Source organism: Petaurus breviceps, unplaced genomic scaffold, assembly GCF_028583685.1.
Source record: "Petaurus breviceps papuanus isolate PSGF00001 unplaced genomic scaffold, PetGlider_PUasm1.0 90451, whole genome shotgun sequence".
Taxonomy (NCBI): Eukaryota; Metazoa; Chordata; class Mammalia; order Diprotodontia; family Petauridae; genus Petaurus; species Petaurus breviceps.
The window spans coordinates 1,563,377-1,580,370 of NW_027187258.1; the positions used below are offsets into that span (position 1 = coordinate 1,563,377).

At 45.5% G+C, this 16,994-nt stretch overlaps 1 protein-coding gene and 1 pseudogene across 2 annotated transcripts in view; both read left to right on the forward strand.

Moving 5' to 3' along the window:
- Positions 1-12,090: 12,090 nt before the first annotated feature.
- LOC138141638 (large ribosomal subunit protein uL4-like) lies at positions 12,091-13,391 on the forward strand (annotated as a pseudogene).
- A 2,855-nt stretch (positions 13,392-16,246) lies between these two features.
- SNX12 (sorting nexin 12) overlaps positions 16,247-16,994 on the forward strand; it is a 6,843-nt gene continuing 6,095 nt past the window's right edge. Inside the window, exon 1 of one of the 2 annotated variants that reach the window (XM_069062433.1) lies at positions 16,247-16,486. In XM_069062433.1, coding sequence (XP_068918534.1) covers positions 16,318-16,486 — 169 coding nt within the window. In that variant the 5' untranslated portion in view covers positions 16,247-16,317. The remainder of the gene's footprint in view (positions 16,487-16,994) is intronic. The other variant, XM_069062432.1, reaches the window with a different exon arrangement.

Here is a 16,994-nt window from a genome sequence, read left to right on the forward strand (position 1 = left end):
TATTCTGAAGTCTTATTTCATGAAGTGACATTTTTAGAAGCAAATTTTACCCAGGATTAAAACATTAAGTGAAACTAGGCCCAGCAAAACTATGCAAGGTCACTCTGTGACTCCCAAGCAAAAACTTGGCAGAACACAATCTACAACAGGTCCCCAAGGGTGTTCTTCACTGCCCCCCATTAGATTAAACTGGGCCTTGAAAAAGACACATGTTCTGTCCTGCTATCTAATGTGTCAATGTAGAGGCCAAGGAAGTTAAGATATACTGCCACAAAGCCATTTTCTAGCCATCCCAGCCATAGGAAAGAAAAGGTGGGGACAATGATCTTTAGGTATTCTGCAGTTTGAAATAGAAATCTCCACTGCTGAGTAGGGGAGGGGGCTTCTTCCTTCCTCTTTGACACTTGTTCCCTTTTAAAAAGGTCCTTTTTATGGGAGGGGGAAATTGGGATACTTTCTTTCCACTCTCTCATCCTGGGGCTGGGAGAGGACTTCAGAGTGCCAGGGCTCCTGCTTTCTCTTTTCTGCTGAGGCTGAGAGGCTCTGAAATGTTCTTTCTCTAAGTAAACAAGAATTCTAAGGCCTCCCAGAAGAAGTGGAAGGAGTCATCTGGGAAAGGTATGGTTCTGGTCCTAGACCATGTTTCTGGAGGTGCCCTCCCTGCATGCTACAGCCTCTCCTTCTGCTCTGGGAAATCAGTCTCTCTGTGGGGATGGATCCCTTCCCCCTCACCAACCTTTTCCTCCCATTCATCTATTCATTCCCTGTAGTGCCTTAGCTCTCTCCTAAAAGGAAGACGAAGATCCTAGGTCTTGAGCTGGAGGAGACTTCAGAGGGCTCCCCGCTCTCATTATAGATGATAAACTGAGGCCCGAGGAGGTTAAGGGACTTGTCTAAGGTCACAATGAGAGGAAGGGTTGGAGGGCACATTTGAACTCGAGTCCTCTGACTATAGATTATAGTCAGTGTCCCTTCCACTAGGCCACAACATCTCCCCAAAGTACAAACCTACTTGCAAAAGAAGGCTTGTGAAATTATGAGTTGTTGGGTCCAGTCTGGCCAAAGTGAAAAGAAACCAAGTTCCAAGGCTCTTGGGATGTACATGGGAGAGGCACCCACATGCCTGTGAGAGGTCTTGCTAAATCTTTACTCTGCTTACAGCTGGAGGCCTTGACCCACTGAAATCATGCATCAAGAAGGCCCCAGCACAGGAGGGACATCAGAGTGGAAACCTGCGGTGCTTGCAGCCAGTGTTACCAACACTCACCCCTGGGAGGGCTGATGAAACAGAGTATCTTGGCCAAGGCCAAATGATAAGAATGAGCAAGAAGGAGGAGGAAAATCCTCAAAAGAGCTGATGTCTCTAAAGTGATTTCCCAAAGCACTTGAAATAGGTAATTTTATTGGATTCTCACAATACCCTTGAATGAGAGGCATTATGGGCATTATTATCCCCAGTTGATACTGGAGGAAACAGGTTCAGAAAGGTTCACTGATTTGCCCAGGGTCACACAGTTAGGAAATGTCCTGGGTAGGATGGGAAAGTCTTCCTAGCCTTTGAGTCCAAGGACTCTTTTCATAGCTATGGGCAATTTCCATAACCCAGGGGAGACATTGTGGTGGTCTGGACTGTATGGCTTAAACCCCAAAGACTGGCTTAAAAGAGTAAAGGCTTGTCCATGGGCCAGGGCCAGCCAAGGAAGAAGGGTTCAGTGGATCTCAGTGGGGAACAATGGCTGTATGGCACATTTATTTCTCTGCAGCAGCAATGAGGCAGGGATCACTGTCCCATGGTCCTCATCCCTGTATCCTGCTACATAGCTTCTCTCAATACACATATCATGTTCTTGGTTTGTAGATGTGCCTGGGTGCAGGTTATGGCTTGATATGGTGTAAGTGCATGGTACAAGCAGCCCAAGATGTGAGGGGGAAGGAAGGATTTATGACCAATTCTCACTGCAATTTCCAAGTGCCACCCTCGTGGACACTTCTTCCTTTACTGAGGCATGAATTGAGGTAGGCAACAAAGGAGAAATTGGGACATTCAGGTCTGACTTTTGTCCCAGATAGGGTGGAGTCTTCCTGGTTGGACAAGTCATCTACTTAACCCAGACCAAGGAATTCCTAGAGTCTTCGAATGACTTACCTGACTGATGGGGTGAGGAAGACCTAAAGTTCCTTCCTCTTATCACTCCAAACAGTTTAAGCCTTGTGGGGAGTGGGCCAAATCTTTCCTTTTCTCCAAACCCCAACAGAACATGGTCAACTGGACTTCTTATAGTTGGTGGCGCAGACCCAAACCCAAAGCCATGAAATATTAGGTACCTGTTATGGGAATGGGAATCTGAAGATCTTCCCTGCCCCTAGGCCCTTTGATAGGCTTAAGTGACTCTGAGAACCTTCCTTGATTTGAAAATATACTCTGCCCCCTAATAGGCTGAATGTGGTCACATGGAGCCTGAGGTGGGAGGCTTGTTTTTCAGGAACACCCACACCTTGTTACTTTGTGATTGGGCAGTGGGTCAAGAGGGTTGTGACATTCTCTGACCCAGGAGAAGACTATATATACCCTGATGTGAGGTTTTGCTTTGGGGCTCACTTTGAGAAGTGTTCTGTAATTTGATCAGATGAGACTCTGGGCAGCCATTGAGAGCCCCCGACTTTGAAAACCCAGATGTTGGTGCTTCCCTCTCTGGTAATTGACTAGGTATGGATGTAGTGGTCAGACAGCTGGAAGCCTGTCTGCTGATCTGTTTCTCTGTCTGTATTTTTTGTTTGCTTGTAACCTCTGTATTCTCTGAAGTTCGGGGTGCTGACCTTTTTCCCCTGAACTAGGTAAAAGACATATGTTTGATTAAAGAAGATTGTTAATCCATTTTGAGTTGCTTTCCTTTAGAAAAGCAGATCTAGGAACCTGTGCTAGCAGCCATCCTGGGGATGCTAGGGTGCTTGCTGCGACAGTACCCAAATGCATTCGGGATTCCAGGGGTTGGGTGGCAGGTGCCTAATTTAGAGCTGTTTGGAAGAGAAGAGGAATCATCTAGGTGAAAGAAAGACTGACATAGAGTCAGTTGCTCCTTGGGAGTGGTTTTACCTCTTGACTCGTAGTGCCTAGGATGGGTGATTCTGGGGCCCTCTATAGTGTAATAGGTCTCATTTTTCGACCACACAGGACTCCAAGGCCACTCCAATGAAATTAGGGAAGAGCCTTTCTGTCCCAGAGCTGGAACAACCACTCCCAGTAAAGTTGTTGAGCTGGCTGGGTAACTGTCAGAAGGCGTGATCTGATTAGAAGGCTAGGGCTAGGGTCTGTGGGGAGTGGGGAGTGGCTTGCTGAAGCTGTAGCAGATCTGTTTGGTGTTCATAAATAGCAAGGGTTGGGAACATTCTCCAGAGTCTGATATGTTCCCCTCCCTACCCCTGGGCCTCAGTTTCCTCAAACCAAAATGAGGGGGTTGGATTAGATAATCTATAAATCCCCTGCTAGCTCTAAAATCCTATAGGATTGGCAGTTTACAAGAGATGAGAGATTCCAAAATGCAAAAGTTCTGACAAGGAAAAAGAAACCAGTGTTGCTGCACAGGATGCTCTCTGATGAGATTAGATTTAGAGGATTTTATGGAAATTTAAAAAAATAGAAGGAAGGGCATATAACCAAGGATGAATTCGGAAGAGTGAGCAGAATATATTGGTAGAATGTCAAGAACGTCAGAGCCCAGAAGGACCCGATACTCCAGAACAAGGATTAAGGAAAAGAAAAGGGCTTTTTACCCTGGAAGAAGAACAATGGAGGGAGAGGCCATCTCCAGGGAGGTAGGAAGGTGCAGTGTTACCAAGTGTCAGGGAAAGCACATATGTTTGACTCCTTCAGCCTTTTGGAAAAGTGAACTTTTAATTGATAAATTTTACCTTAAACTTCATCAATCCATAACTGATGTTCAAATATATGAAGCAAAAGCAAAGAAAGAAGAAATTAGTATCATATGAGCAAGGGCAAGTAAAAAGCTATAAACAAGTCAAAGAAAAAGCAAAATTAAAAAATAATAAAGCCCATTAAAAAAAAAAAAACCAACCCTGGTTTAGTAAGCAACCCGAAAGAGTGGCTGCGAATGACCATTCACACCATTCTAGTCTCTTCTTGCTAGATTGGTTAAAAAAAGAAGGAAAAGCGAGCATGAAGTCCAAGAGAGCGCCGGCCGTGTGTCCACTGTCTTTACTATGAGCTTCGCTACTCTCTGCTGCCATCTTTGTTAGCGCTCCTCTGATTTGCTGTGGTAGGTCATTTGGTAGCTCTTGGATTCCTCCTGACTTGCACCATAAGAATATTACAATTGCTTTAAGCATTCCCCAGTAGCTGGGCACATAATTTGTTCCTATTTTGTTTCTTTTGCTAGTACAAATAATGTTGCCATGGTCAGTTTTGTGCAGATGGGTGTTTCCCGGCCATCGGGTATGAGCTGCAAAGTGGAGTAAGTGCCTGGCTCGAAAGGTATGAATGTTTTTGTAACTCTTTGGGGGCAATTTCAGTTTCTTTCAGCAAGGGGAATGGTTTCTCAACTTGAACGGGCACCACCCACTGTAAAAAAAAGCAATCATAGGCCAAATGAGGTCTAAGAAGCCAGGAAGAGAAGGTCTAAAGGAGATGTTCCAAGCGAATTGAACTCTTGAGGACAGCAGGAATGATAAGTGAAGGTACCCCAAAATGCACATGAGTACTGCGCAATCTCTGACGATTGCTTGGCAAACACTCAACATGGGCAAATGGCATCTTGGTTTTCAAGGCTGAAGAACAACTACAGACATCGGTACCTAGCAAAGTTCTAGCACAGATGATTAAATAGATATTTCATGAGCATTTGGAAAAGAACGTAGGGGTCACTTAGAGCTAACATAGATTTTAGTAGGATTGAGTCTTGCCAAGCTAACTTCCTGCTACTTTTGACCAGGTTGATCAAGGTCATTTGAAATTGAAATTTAGGTTTGATAGGGAGGGGGGATCTCTGTGGATGGAGTGTTCCCTTGAAATCAGCAAAGTATAACCTTTAACCCACGTCATTCAATCTTTGGTCTTTACAGATTCCTTATCCTTGTTGGTCTCAATTGAATTAGAAGATTTCACTGTAGTAAAATATTGCAATTTGGGGGCGGCTAGGTGGCGCAGTGAATAGAGCACTGGCCCTGGAGTCAGGAGGACCTGAGTTCAAATCAGGCCTCAGACACTTAACACTTACTAGCTGTGTGACCTTGGGCAAGTCACTTAACCCCAATTGCCCTCCAAAAAGCAAATATGTATTGCAATTTATTTAACCATTTTCCTGTTATTAGACATTTCAGTTGCTGCTTTTTTCTTTAATAGTGCCATGTGTTGCTAGGAAAATTATCAAGCAGATAGCCTTTTGTTTTTGATTAAGATAAATAAGAGATTGGGAGAATATTTGTGGGAAATAGAACAGATAATGTGACATCTAAAAGATATAAGAAAGTGTTAAAAAGTAACAGTGATAACTCTTAGTCTGTGATGAATACCTGGTCAAAGGATTCGAACAAAAGATTTTCAAAAGGGGAAGCATCAGTTGCTAATGATCATGTGACAAAAATGCCCTGAGCTGATTTGTTTCGTTTCAGCGTATTTTCTTCTTTGTAGGGAAGAGTTTTAACAAGAGTACTAATAAAATATTTTTTACATTTTCTGGTACTGGAAGAAAAATAGAAAAGTCAATCAATCAGTGCAAGAGATGAGATAAGTGCAACTTACAGGAAAACAAGCACAGCATGGTCTAGTCTCTGACCAGACAGAGATCAGAAAAGATGGATGGAAATATTGAAAAAGACCATTATCTTTACTCAGAATGACCTTTGGGGAAATGTGAAGGTCATTCAGAGAAGAACTGCTTTCAGTGAGCCAAGAGAAATTCCAAAAAAATAAATGAGGCACAAATAAAAAGACATATTGTTAGAGTTAGAGGGACTGGGGATACAGCACTCAGCACAGTGCCTAGCACATAGTAGGTACTTAATCAATGCTTATTAATTGAATGTTGAAGAAGTCCTTGACCAGTCATAGCATTGAGAATTCAACAAAAGGGTAAATCAACTACTTTGGACATATAAAAATGAGAAACTTTGGCACAATCCGCCTAAAATTAGAAGAAAAGATAAGGAGATGGGAAAAAAATCTTTGCATGAAATATTTGGGATAAAAGTCAGATAGTCAAAATCTCTAAGAAATTGACCCAAATCTTTAAGATAGAAAGCTATTACTCAATAGGTAAGCCATCGAAGGATATGAGCAGATAGCTCTCAAAAAAAGAAAAGCAAAATAAACTATCAATAACCATCTTTAAAAGTGCCCCAAAGGACTATCATCAGAGAAGTGCAAATTACAAGAGCTGAGTTTGAAATCACACAGCTGTTGGACAATGGGGAAACAAATGGCTACACATGAATTCGATGGAATAGTATTGCAGCATAACAAATGATAAGTATAAAGAATTCAGAAAAACCTGGGCAAGACTTCCATGAACTGCTAAAGACTGACATAAGTAAAACCAGAAGAATAATATACACACTGACTACAATGTAAGAGGAAAGACGAATAAAGTGAAACTAAAGGCTGTGAAATTATAATGACTAAACTTGGCCCCAGACAAGAGATGAGAAAATGCAGCTTTCTCTTTTTCAGTGGAGAAGGAAGGGGCTATGGATGTGCAATATTGCTGTTAAACACAGTCAACAAACTGGTCAATTTCAATGAACTGGTGTGTGTGTGTGTGTGTGTGTGTGTGTGTGTGTGTGATGTAAAACACTTTCATAAAACTATGTAAAATCAACTTCCTGCTCATCAAACTGAAGAAGATGATAAAAGATGGAGAAGACTTTGTTGGTGGGGATGCAGGAAAGAGGAATGCTACATTCATTGTTGATGTAACTGTGCATTGGTCCAACCATTTTGAAAAAAATAATTGGAAATGTTTAAGAAAAATTTTAAAATTCTTCATACTCTTTCACACAATTATCTTATATCTATACCCCATGGAGTAACCTCCAAGAAACAAAACATTGACAACAAAAAAAAGACCTACCTGGAGGAAAATATTTTTAACAGTACCATTTGTCATTAATCCAAATTCAGGTATTGACTGGATGACAGAACCTCCCTTGTAACTCTGCATTCTCAGATCCTTTTCCCAGAGGCACCTAGTGCAGGAGTGTGCCAGAATCCACTCCAAAAGACAATTATGAAGTGTTAACTGTAAGCATTTAACCCTCAGAAATGCACAACATGACAGTTCAGGGCTGGTTTTCCTGTGTGTGGTGATTGTCTAGACTTAAAATAGTCATGGAGAAAATGGTGATAATGTGGATTAACCTTAAAAGTGTGTTCTGGGGGCATCTAGGTGGCGCAGTGAATATAGCACTGGCCCTGGAGTCATGAGGACCTGAGTTCAGATCCAGCCTCAGACACTTAACACAAAAACTAGCTGTGTGACCCTGGGTAAGTCACTTAACCCCAATTACCCTCCAAAAAGCAACCAAAAAAAGTGTGTTCTGTATACACTCTTCCCCTGGAGATCCTGTTGTTAAATATTTACCAGCACATTCCTACACCTATATAGTACCTAGGTGATTCGAAATTGTGGTACAATTGTTTTGTCCTCTGGTCAGATGACATTTAGAATATTGTTTGGTTTTCGTTTTTTTTTTTTTAGTTCTGTGCACCACACTTTACAAAATATTCTGAGAAACTGAAGTGTGTACAGGAGGTGATCATGAAGGTGAAGGGTCTGGATGGTTCAATGAACTAGGGATACTTATTTCATCATAGAGTTGGAATAACCCTCGGAGGTCACCTACTCATCTAGGAACAGCTGGGAGGCTTGCACCAGGCAAGCTAGAGTAACATCTAGATGGGGAAGACCTATGGTCATGGTTAGGCTAGGAGGGAAGCAACAGATAGGTTAATAAGAATATGAACTTTTTGAGAGCAGGGTTGTTACATTGGGTCTCCCTCCCAACCCTAGTATGTTGCTAATTTTATTTTAAATAATATTTTATTTTCCCAATTATATGGAAAGACAATTTTTAGTATTCATTTTTACAAGATTTTGAGTTACAAATTTCTCTCTCTCCCCTCCCCTCTTCCTAAAATGGTAAGCAATCGGATACAGGTTATATTAGTTTCATAATTTTAATCAATAACTTGTCTAATTGAATTGGAGCTGGGGCAGAATCTGATCACTGAGACCAGGACTCTGGTGGCTTCAATCCTAATGAACAAATTCCTAGCACATGAGCATAGTACAACAATGGATCCAGTAGGTACCAGGGGATCAGGAGTCAAAAGGTGGGGTAAGGAGTGGGGTGCTGGGCAGCTCAGTGCCTAGATCCCTAAGTGTGGAGTCAAGAAGACTCATCTTCCTCAGTACAAATCTGTCCTCAAAGTGTGTGACCCTGGATAAGTCACTTCACCCTTTTTGCCTCAGTGTCCTCATCTGTAAAATGAGCTGGAAAAGGAAATGGCAAAGCACTCCATTATCTCTGCCAAGAAAACCCCCAGTGGGGTCAGGAAGAGACCAGCACAACTGAAAGGACTGAACAACAAACAGTGATCGGGAGGCGCCTAGAGTAACTTGCTAACTGAGGTGTCTGGCTCAAGTCTGAGCTATTTTATTGTTAAGTTCCAGAGGGGAGCTAGTCTAAAAACTTGCAGGTGAGTCATGTTGGAAGCACCACTGTAGTGAAGGCACCACTGGAGTGAAGCCTGGTGTCTCGAGGGGCCTAAGTTCCCACTGACCTGGAAGCTATTGAAGCACAGGCTGAATGAGTAAGTCACAAAAGTCTCGGATAAAGGTGTCCTGCATTGGTTGGGAAGGAGACTCACTAAAGGAAGCCAACTCTGCATGACATAAGTATAAGACAATGTCCTTGTCCTTGAGAAACACGTTGGGGGAGGGGGACCATCAAAGGCCAACTAGGTAGCACTGCCTAGGAATGCACCAGGAGTTCTGAGATGGGAGAGAGAAGTCAGTGTGGCCTGTAGGGGACAGAGAAAACGATGATTGATGTGGGAAGACGGATAGGTTCTTGGAGGGCCAAGTGGAGTCATTTAAACCCATTGACTGGCTTCTGGAGTCAGAAAACCTAGAATTAAGTCTGGGCTCCGCCACTTATGAGTCACATGGGTAAGTGAGCACCTTTCTGTGCCTCAGTTTCCATATCTATAAAACAAAGGGGCTATAAGGAATTAACCTTTGCTATATCATGGACCCTCTGCTCAGGTTTTTGAAAACATAAAATACATAGGATTACAAATGAAACCAACTATATGGAAAATAGTTATCAAAAGATGCTTTTATTTTTTTAGATGCCTGGCCCCTCAGTGATGAGGCCTTGCTTTAATCTAGTTCAAGATCAAAGACAACACCCTGTGAGACTGTTCCTGGGTCCATCCCATCAGCTAGCTCCAGTGCTCATCTGTCATTGAGCTGCCCAAGGCACTGAGAGCTGGGGACTTGCTTAGGGTCACCCACCTTGCTCCTATTAGATGAGGCAAACACTTCAGTGCCCCTAGAATTCAATGCCTCTTTACATGTGTGTATGTGTGTGTGTGTGTGTCTGTGTGTATGCCTGTGTGTCTGTGTGCCTGTGTATATGAGTGTGTACGTGTGTGTGTGATTTTTAACAATCAATGACTGTCTTCTTTCACAAGTGCTTAGGAAGTGCCTACTTTGTGCCTTCCAGTTTACAAATACTATTCCATTTGATCATTACACGAACCCTGATATGTAGGTGCTATTATTATCCCCATTTGACAGTTGAGGAAACTGAAACAAACAGGTGTTGTGACTAGCTGTGTGATTTACTAATTAGGAAGTGTCTGATATGGTATTTGAACTCGAGTCTTCCAGAGCTCTGTGCATTGGGACACTACCTAGCTGACTTGAAGCAGAGGATTCCCCAGTTTGCTACATCCCGGGGAGGGATGGGAGGATGAAATCTCTGTTAATAAGATTTGTATCACACAGAAAGGGCAATTATGAAATCTCACCCAATTATGTTTAAGAACAGGAAGGTAAGATGACCTCACATCTGGCTGAGGAACATAGTAGGGCTGTTGCTTGTTAATGGTGACCTGGTGATCCTTGAGCTCTGGTTCTGTCAACACCAAGAAAAAGGTCACAACTGGAACTGATGCCCCCATGAAATCCCTCTGAAATCCACTTGACTTGGTTTCCCCCCTCACTGGAGCACCTTCTCCGTACTCCTGATATCAGTACCCTAGTACCTCCAGGAGCCATTAATCTAGAAATACCATCCTGGGGCTGATTTGACCTAATTAGTGGGTGAATGAATGAGTGAAAATTTCCCTAACTCACTTTTTACAATGCCAGACCATACTTTGTATCCCATCCACCAGAAAACCAGGGCTTACCTAGGGTTCGAGTATTTGCCATCTGAACATTGCAATACCTACATCGTCTCCCAACTCTAGCGCCCCCCCTCCCCCCCCCCCCGCCAGCTATGGGAACAAGAAACAAATTGATGTTACCGTTGCTTCTGGACTGGGTCTGACAATCGTTTGCCTCTTTGGGTCTCCTTTACATCCCTGAGGATAAGCAGAAGCAAACCCTCTGTCCCTTTTGTGTGACCCCCCCTTTGTTAGAATATAAGCTCCTTCACGGAAAAATACACCTGTCAGTTCTATGGATTAGAAAAGTTTATGACCAAATAGGAGATAGAGAGAATCATTGGAAGTAAAATGGAAAATTCTGATAACATGAAATTACAAAAGGTTTTGCACAAACAAAAAAAAGTAGGAGGAAAGCAAGAGACTTGGGAAATTTTACCATCAAGTTTCTCTGATAAAAGCCAAGCCTCATTTCTCAACTATAAAGGGAACTGAATTAAATTAATAAAACTAAGAGCCATTTCTCAATTGATAAATGTTCAGAGTATATGAACAGGCAATTTTCAGAAGGAGAAATCAAAACTATCAATATGTGAAAAAAATGCTCTAAATCACTATTGATTAGAGAAATGCAAATGAAAACAGCTCTTAGGGAGCACTTCAGATTGGCTGACATAACAGAAAAGGAAGATGACAAATGCTAGAGAGGCTGTGGAAAAAATTGGGACGCTGAGGCACTCTTGGTCCAGCCTTTCTGGAGAACAATTTGGAATCATGTCCAAAGGGCTATTGTTGTTTTTTGTTGTTGAATCGTTGTCAGTCATGTCCGACTCTTAGTGACCCCATTTAGGTTTTCTTGGCAAAGATACTGGAGTGGTTTGCCATTTTCTTCTTCAGCTTATTTTACAGGAGAGGAAACTAAGGCAAACAGGGTTAAGTGACTTGCCCAGGGTCACATAGCTAGTAAGTATCTGAGGCTGGATTTTAACCCAGTTAAAGCTGGAGTGTTCCTGATTCGAAGCCCATTTCTCTATCTACTTCAATATCTAGGTTCCCTCAAAGGGCTATAAAACTGCATAACCTTGGACTTAGCAATACCACCTCTAGGTCTGTATCCCAAAGAGATTTGCAAAAAAAGGGAAAAGAACTTTTGTGTACAAAATTATTTATAGCAGCTCTTTTTGTGGTGGCAAAAAATTGGAAATTGAGAGGAAATTAATTAGGGAATGGGTAAACAAGGTGTGGCATGTGATTGTGAAGGCATACTATAAGGAATGAAGAGTAGGATGGTTTCAGAAAAACCTGTGAACACTTATATGAACTGATGAAAAATGATATGAGCAGAGAACCAGGAAAATATTGTAACAACGACCAATTATGAAAGACTTAACTACTCTGATCAATACAATGATCCAAAACAATTCCAAAGGACCCATGGCAAAAAATGCTATCCACCTCCAGATAGAGAACGAATGAACTCTGAGGGCAGACCGAAGTATATTTTTTATCACTTTAATTTTCTTGCTTTCTTTTTGCAGCATGGTTAATATGAAAATGTTTTACATGATTCCACGTGAATAATTGATATATTACTTGCCTTTTCAATGGGGGGGAGGGGTAGAAGGGAAGGAAAAAATTTGAAACTCAATAAAAAGAATGTTAAAAAATCAATAAAGTTACTCTCCAGTACCTGCCATGGCTTGTGTACACCCCTTGATATCTGTGTACTCTGAAAAGGGGGAAGTATCTGGCAAAAATGTTACCTTGCCTACTGTCTTTAAGGCTCCTATTAGTCCAGATATTGTGAATTTTGTTCGTACCAATATGAGGAAAAACAACCGGCAACCTTATGCTGTCAGTGAATGAGCAGGTCATCAAACCAGGGCTGAGTCTTGGGGCACTGGCAGAGCTGTTGCTCGCATTCCTCGTGTACGGGGTGGAGGGACTCACCGCTCTGGAAATATGTGCCGAGGAGGTCGCATGTTTGCTCCTACCAAGACTTGGCGCCGTTGGCATCGCAGAGTAAAGACAACACAAAAACGTTATGCCATCTGTTCTGCATTGGCAGCCTCTGCCCTGCCGGCACTGGCCATGTCAAAAGGTCATCGAATTGAAGAAGTCCCAGAACTTCCTCTAGTGGTTGAAGATGAAGTTGAGGGGTATAAGAAGACCAAGGAAGCAGTTTTGCTGCTTAAGAAACTGAAGGCATGGAATAATATGAAAAAGGTCTATGCTTCTCAGCGAATGAGAGCTGGTAAGGGTAAAATGAGAAACCGTCGTCGGATCCAGCGTCGGGGACCTTGTATCATCTATAATGAAGACAATGGTATTATCAAGGCCTTCAGAAACATTCCTGGTATCACTCTACTTAATGTGAGTAAATTGAACCTTTTGAGACTTGCTCCTGGTGGACATGTGGGGCGTTTCTGTATTTGGACTGAAAGTGCTTTCCGCAAGTTGGATGACCTGTATGGTACATGGCACAGGCCTGCCACCCTGAAGAGTCACTACAATCTTCCCATGCACAAGATGACCAACACAGACCTTACCAGGATTTTGAAAAGCCCAGAGATGTGGAGGGCCCTCCGTGCACCACGCAAAAAGATTCCTAGAGGAGCACTCAAGAAGAATCCTCTGAAGAACTTGAGAATCATGGCGAAACTGAAGCCATATGCCAAGACAATGCGCCGGAATACAATTCTGCGCCACGCTAAGCATCGGAGAATCCGAGAAAACAAAAGAGCTGCTGCACTAAAGAAGATTATGGAGGCAAAGAAAGCAGCTGAGAAGAAGAAGCTTGCAGGTAATAAATAAGAAGGTTGCAGGAGCAAAGAAGGTTCCAGGGCAAAAGAAACCAGCAGAAAAGAAGCCTCCAGCAGCAAAGAAGCCTATGGAAAAGAAACCTGCTGCACAAAAGAAGCCTGTAGCCGAAAAGAAGCCTGCCTCTGAAAAGAAGCCTGCTGCATAAACAGCATATCAGTTTATCCATTGGTCCACAATCCATTGTGGCAATATTGTGAATTTCTAAAGAATAAATATTCAGAATGGCTTTGGGGAAAAAAAATCAATAAAGTTTTTTTTTTTTTTAAAGAATGTAAGCGCCTTGAGGGCAGGGACTACCTCACTTTTGTCTTTCTATCCCTAGAACCTAGCATAATTCTTGGCACACTGGAGCTACTTAATATGTGTTCATCATTCTTTGTTCTCTATGCACATCAGTGAAGCCTTCATTTACATTTTATTTATTTAAAAATAATTTTGATATTTTCTGCTTTTTTTATCAGCTACATTTTCTCTTCGAAAACGTAATTCCCCTACCCTCCAATTTACAAGCAGTTTTCCCCCCCCATCCCCCCCACAAACCGAAATCCTTATAACAGATATTAGTAGATAAATCCAAATATTGGTCATATCCCAACATGTATTTTCTATGTCATTCTGCACCTCGAGTCGATTATCTCTCCGTAAGGAGGTGAGTGGCATGTTTCTCTATCCTTCCTGGTAGTGGAGAGTCTTTCCAAGTTGTTTGTCTTGGCAATGTCGTTACTGTATTCTGGTTCTGTCCACTTCATCCTGAGCCAGTTCGTGCCGGACAAGTCTCGCCAGATTTCTATAAAACCCTAACTCTTGCCATTTCTAAAGGGCATAATGATATTTTCTTTCAATTATACCCCACAATTGATGGGCAGCTTTCAGTTCTTAGCTCGAACACTAGAACTCTTTTTCTCCAGATCGTCCTTCTTTTCTGTTACTCAGTAGATCATAGAACCCTAGTAGTGGTGTTCGGCTGTTGAGTGCCTGGGGACCTAGTGCCCAATTACTGTCCACAGTGGTTACAGCTCTGACCACAGTTCACTCATGCGCCTGTTTTCCTACAGCCGCTCCAACTTTTTTCATTTTCCCTTTTCGGTCTTCTGCTCCAATTCGACACGTAGGAGGGGAACCTTGAAGCTATTTTCATTTGCATTTCTCTAATCATTAATGATTTGGAGCATTTTCACCCATAATACTAGCTAGCTAGCTTTTAACTAGTAGCCAGGCGCTATGCTAAGATCTTTGAAAACACCATCTTAAATGATCCTCACAACAACCTTGGGAGGGAAGGAGGTGCTGGTATGACCCCCATTTTACAGACGAGGATACTGAGGCAAACAGGTGAAGTGACTTGCCCAAGGTCACACCCGAATTATGTCTGAGGCAAGATCTGAACCGGTTCTTCCGGATTACAAAATTCAACCCGAAACCACCTAGCTTGGATCTACTGGGTTTCTACTTTGTTACTACTTCCCGAAGGCTGATACAAATATTTTAATGTTTATTGGGGGGAGGGGTGGTCGGTCTTTTTACCACTAATTTCCTTGGGGCATTGTATTGCCATTTCAGCCTCATTTGTAATCTTAGATCTTCCAGGCCTTATCAAGAGAAAACACTTTCCCTGACCACAACCGAGTAAATATTGGGAGAAGGGGTGAGCACTTAGTCGGTTAGTAGAGAGGGCACCCCTTCCAGGCTTGTCCTCGGGCTGGAAAAGCCCTTACAAAGGGTAGTTTTGCTTTGTTTTTAATCTAATCTTTCTCTTTAATTACAAACTGACCTTTCTAGAGTTCTGTCAGGTTTGCAAACTGCATTATAATACTTTATCTTTTTTGAGACTCACTACAACCCAAAGAGGCAGCAAACAAGTTTTCAGCAAACAAACGGAAGACCAGACGCAGAAAGTAAGCCAGCCAAGGTCACACAGCAAGTAGCAAGTACGCCCCAGACTCGCATGAAGCAGCTGGGCGCTCCATAAATGGATTCGGAGCTTTGTGGGAATTTGCCTTTTCACGCGCTGCCCTTAGGCTGGCCCACAGCCTCCCCCAGCTGGATGGCCCTTGGCAGGGGGGGGGGGGGTGGCGCGTGCTGGAGGAAATAGCCTGCGGGAAGCAGTTAGGCCAGCAGCACTGCTGCGCTGCCTATTGTGTGCCAGGCCCTGAACTACGCCATGGGGATCTGAAGAGGGCAAACACCCGGCCCCTGACCCCTGCGGGCTTGACTCGTCCCGTAGGCAGGCCACTGGCACAGAGACCATTCGTCCCGAGGTCTCCGCAGCCTTCGGGCAGTGCGCTTAGCTTAGCAAGCGGTAGGCGCTCAGACAATGCGCGTCGGTCATCGGTGTGGACCGGCGGGGGGGGGGGCGGGGGGGGCGGGGGGGCCGCCACGGGGGTCGGCGGGTCCCTTGGTGCCCCGGGGGGGGGGGGGGCGGGGGGAGCTGGGGGACCGCCACGTGGATCAGCTGGCTGTGCTGGACCAGTGCGGTAGGCGGGGTCGGAGCGAGTCGGTCACCTACGTGACCTTGGCCAAATCCCTGGCTCTCCCCGGGGCCTCGGCGCTCAGCTCTAACATTCAGGGACCGAGCACGGCTAACCGAGCTTCCGAGGCCCACACCTGCCCTCGGCGACCCGCCACACAGTCTGCGGTGGGAAATGGGCTGGGAACTCTCCCAAAGAGTTTGAAGCGCAGGGGAGGGTGGGGAGAGGGGGAAGAAAGGGAGATACGTGTGGGGGGCGAAGGGGGTGGGAAATGTATCCAGAGGGGCCCCGCGCTCTGGATAAGGCCTATTTAATAGCGGTCGTAAGGCGGCGGCTGAGCGGCATTCAGGGCACGGGGACGGCGCTTGGGCAGAGCTTGCCCGCCGTCGCCTGAGCCCGGAGCCGAGAGGGCAGATTGGTTGGCCGATCGGCCAGTCAGTCAGGCAGTCGGGCAGCCGGGTGGGCGGGGCTCACTTAGTCCTCCTCCCTCCTCAGATCTCCTCCCACTCCCTCACGTCCCGCCCCCCGCCCCCCCTTGTCCTCCCCCCCCCCCCCCCCCCCCCCGCCCCCCCCCCGCTGGGCCGCTCGGGCTCGCGCGCTGGGAGCGGGTGCGGAAAGATGTCGGACGCGGCGGTGGCGGACACTCGGCGCCTTAACTCGAAGCCTCAGGACCTGACGGACGCCTACGGGCCGCCAAGCAACTTCCTGGAGATCGACATCTTCAACCCGCAGACGGTGGGCGTGGGCCGAGCTCGCTTCACCACCTACGAGGTCCGGATGCGGGTGAGTGAACGGGGCCCGGGGGTGCGGGCCCGGGGAGGGGAGGGGGAGGGGGAGCGGGCTCGCGCGCCCCCGGTCCCCGCGCGCGCGCCCCTGCAGGGGCGGGGCAAGGAGGGGCCTCGAGACCGTCCCCCTCCCCCTGCCCTCCCCTCGCCTCTCCGGGCGCGGGCTCGGCGAGCGGGCACGAGCATGGCCCCGGGGCGCCGCCCGCTGCGTGTACGCGAGGGAACCGGGCTCGCGCCCTTGCAGCCGCACCTTTGGTGATGGAGCCCTTGGGTCTGTAGCTTGAGGCCTCCAAGCGGCAGCAGCCGAGGCAGGGGGCGGTGGCACAGCGTCCGAGACGGCCCCGAGGGCGTGCTGCTGGGTGCCCGGTGCCATCTTTGTGTCTCCCGGCGGGCCGGGCCGTGAGAGGGCTCGGAGGCGCGCAGCGGCCGGGCCCCCGCAGAGACCCCCTCCTTTGGAGGCCGGGCTCTCGCAGAGACCCCCTCCTTTGGAGGCCAGGCCCTCTGGGAGAG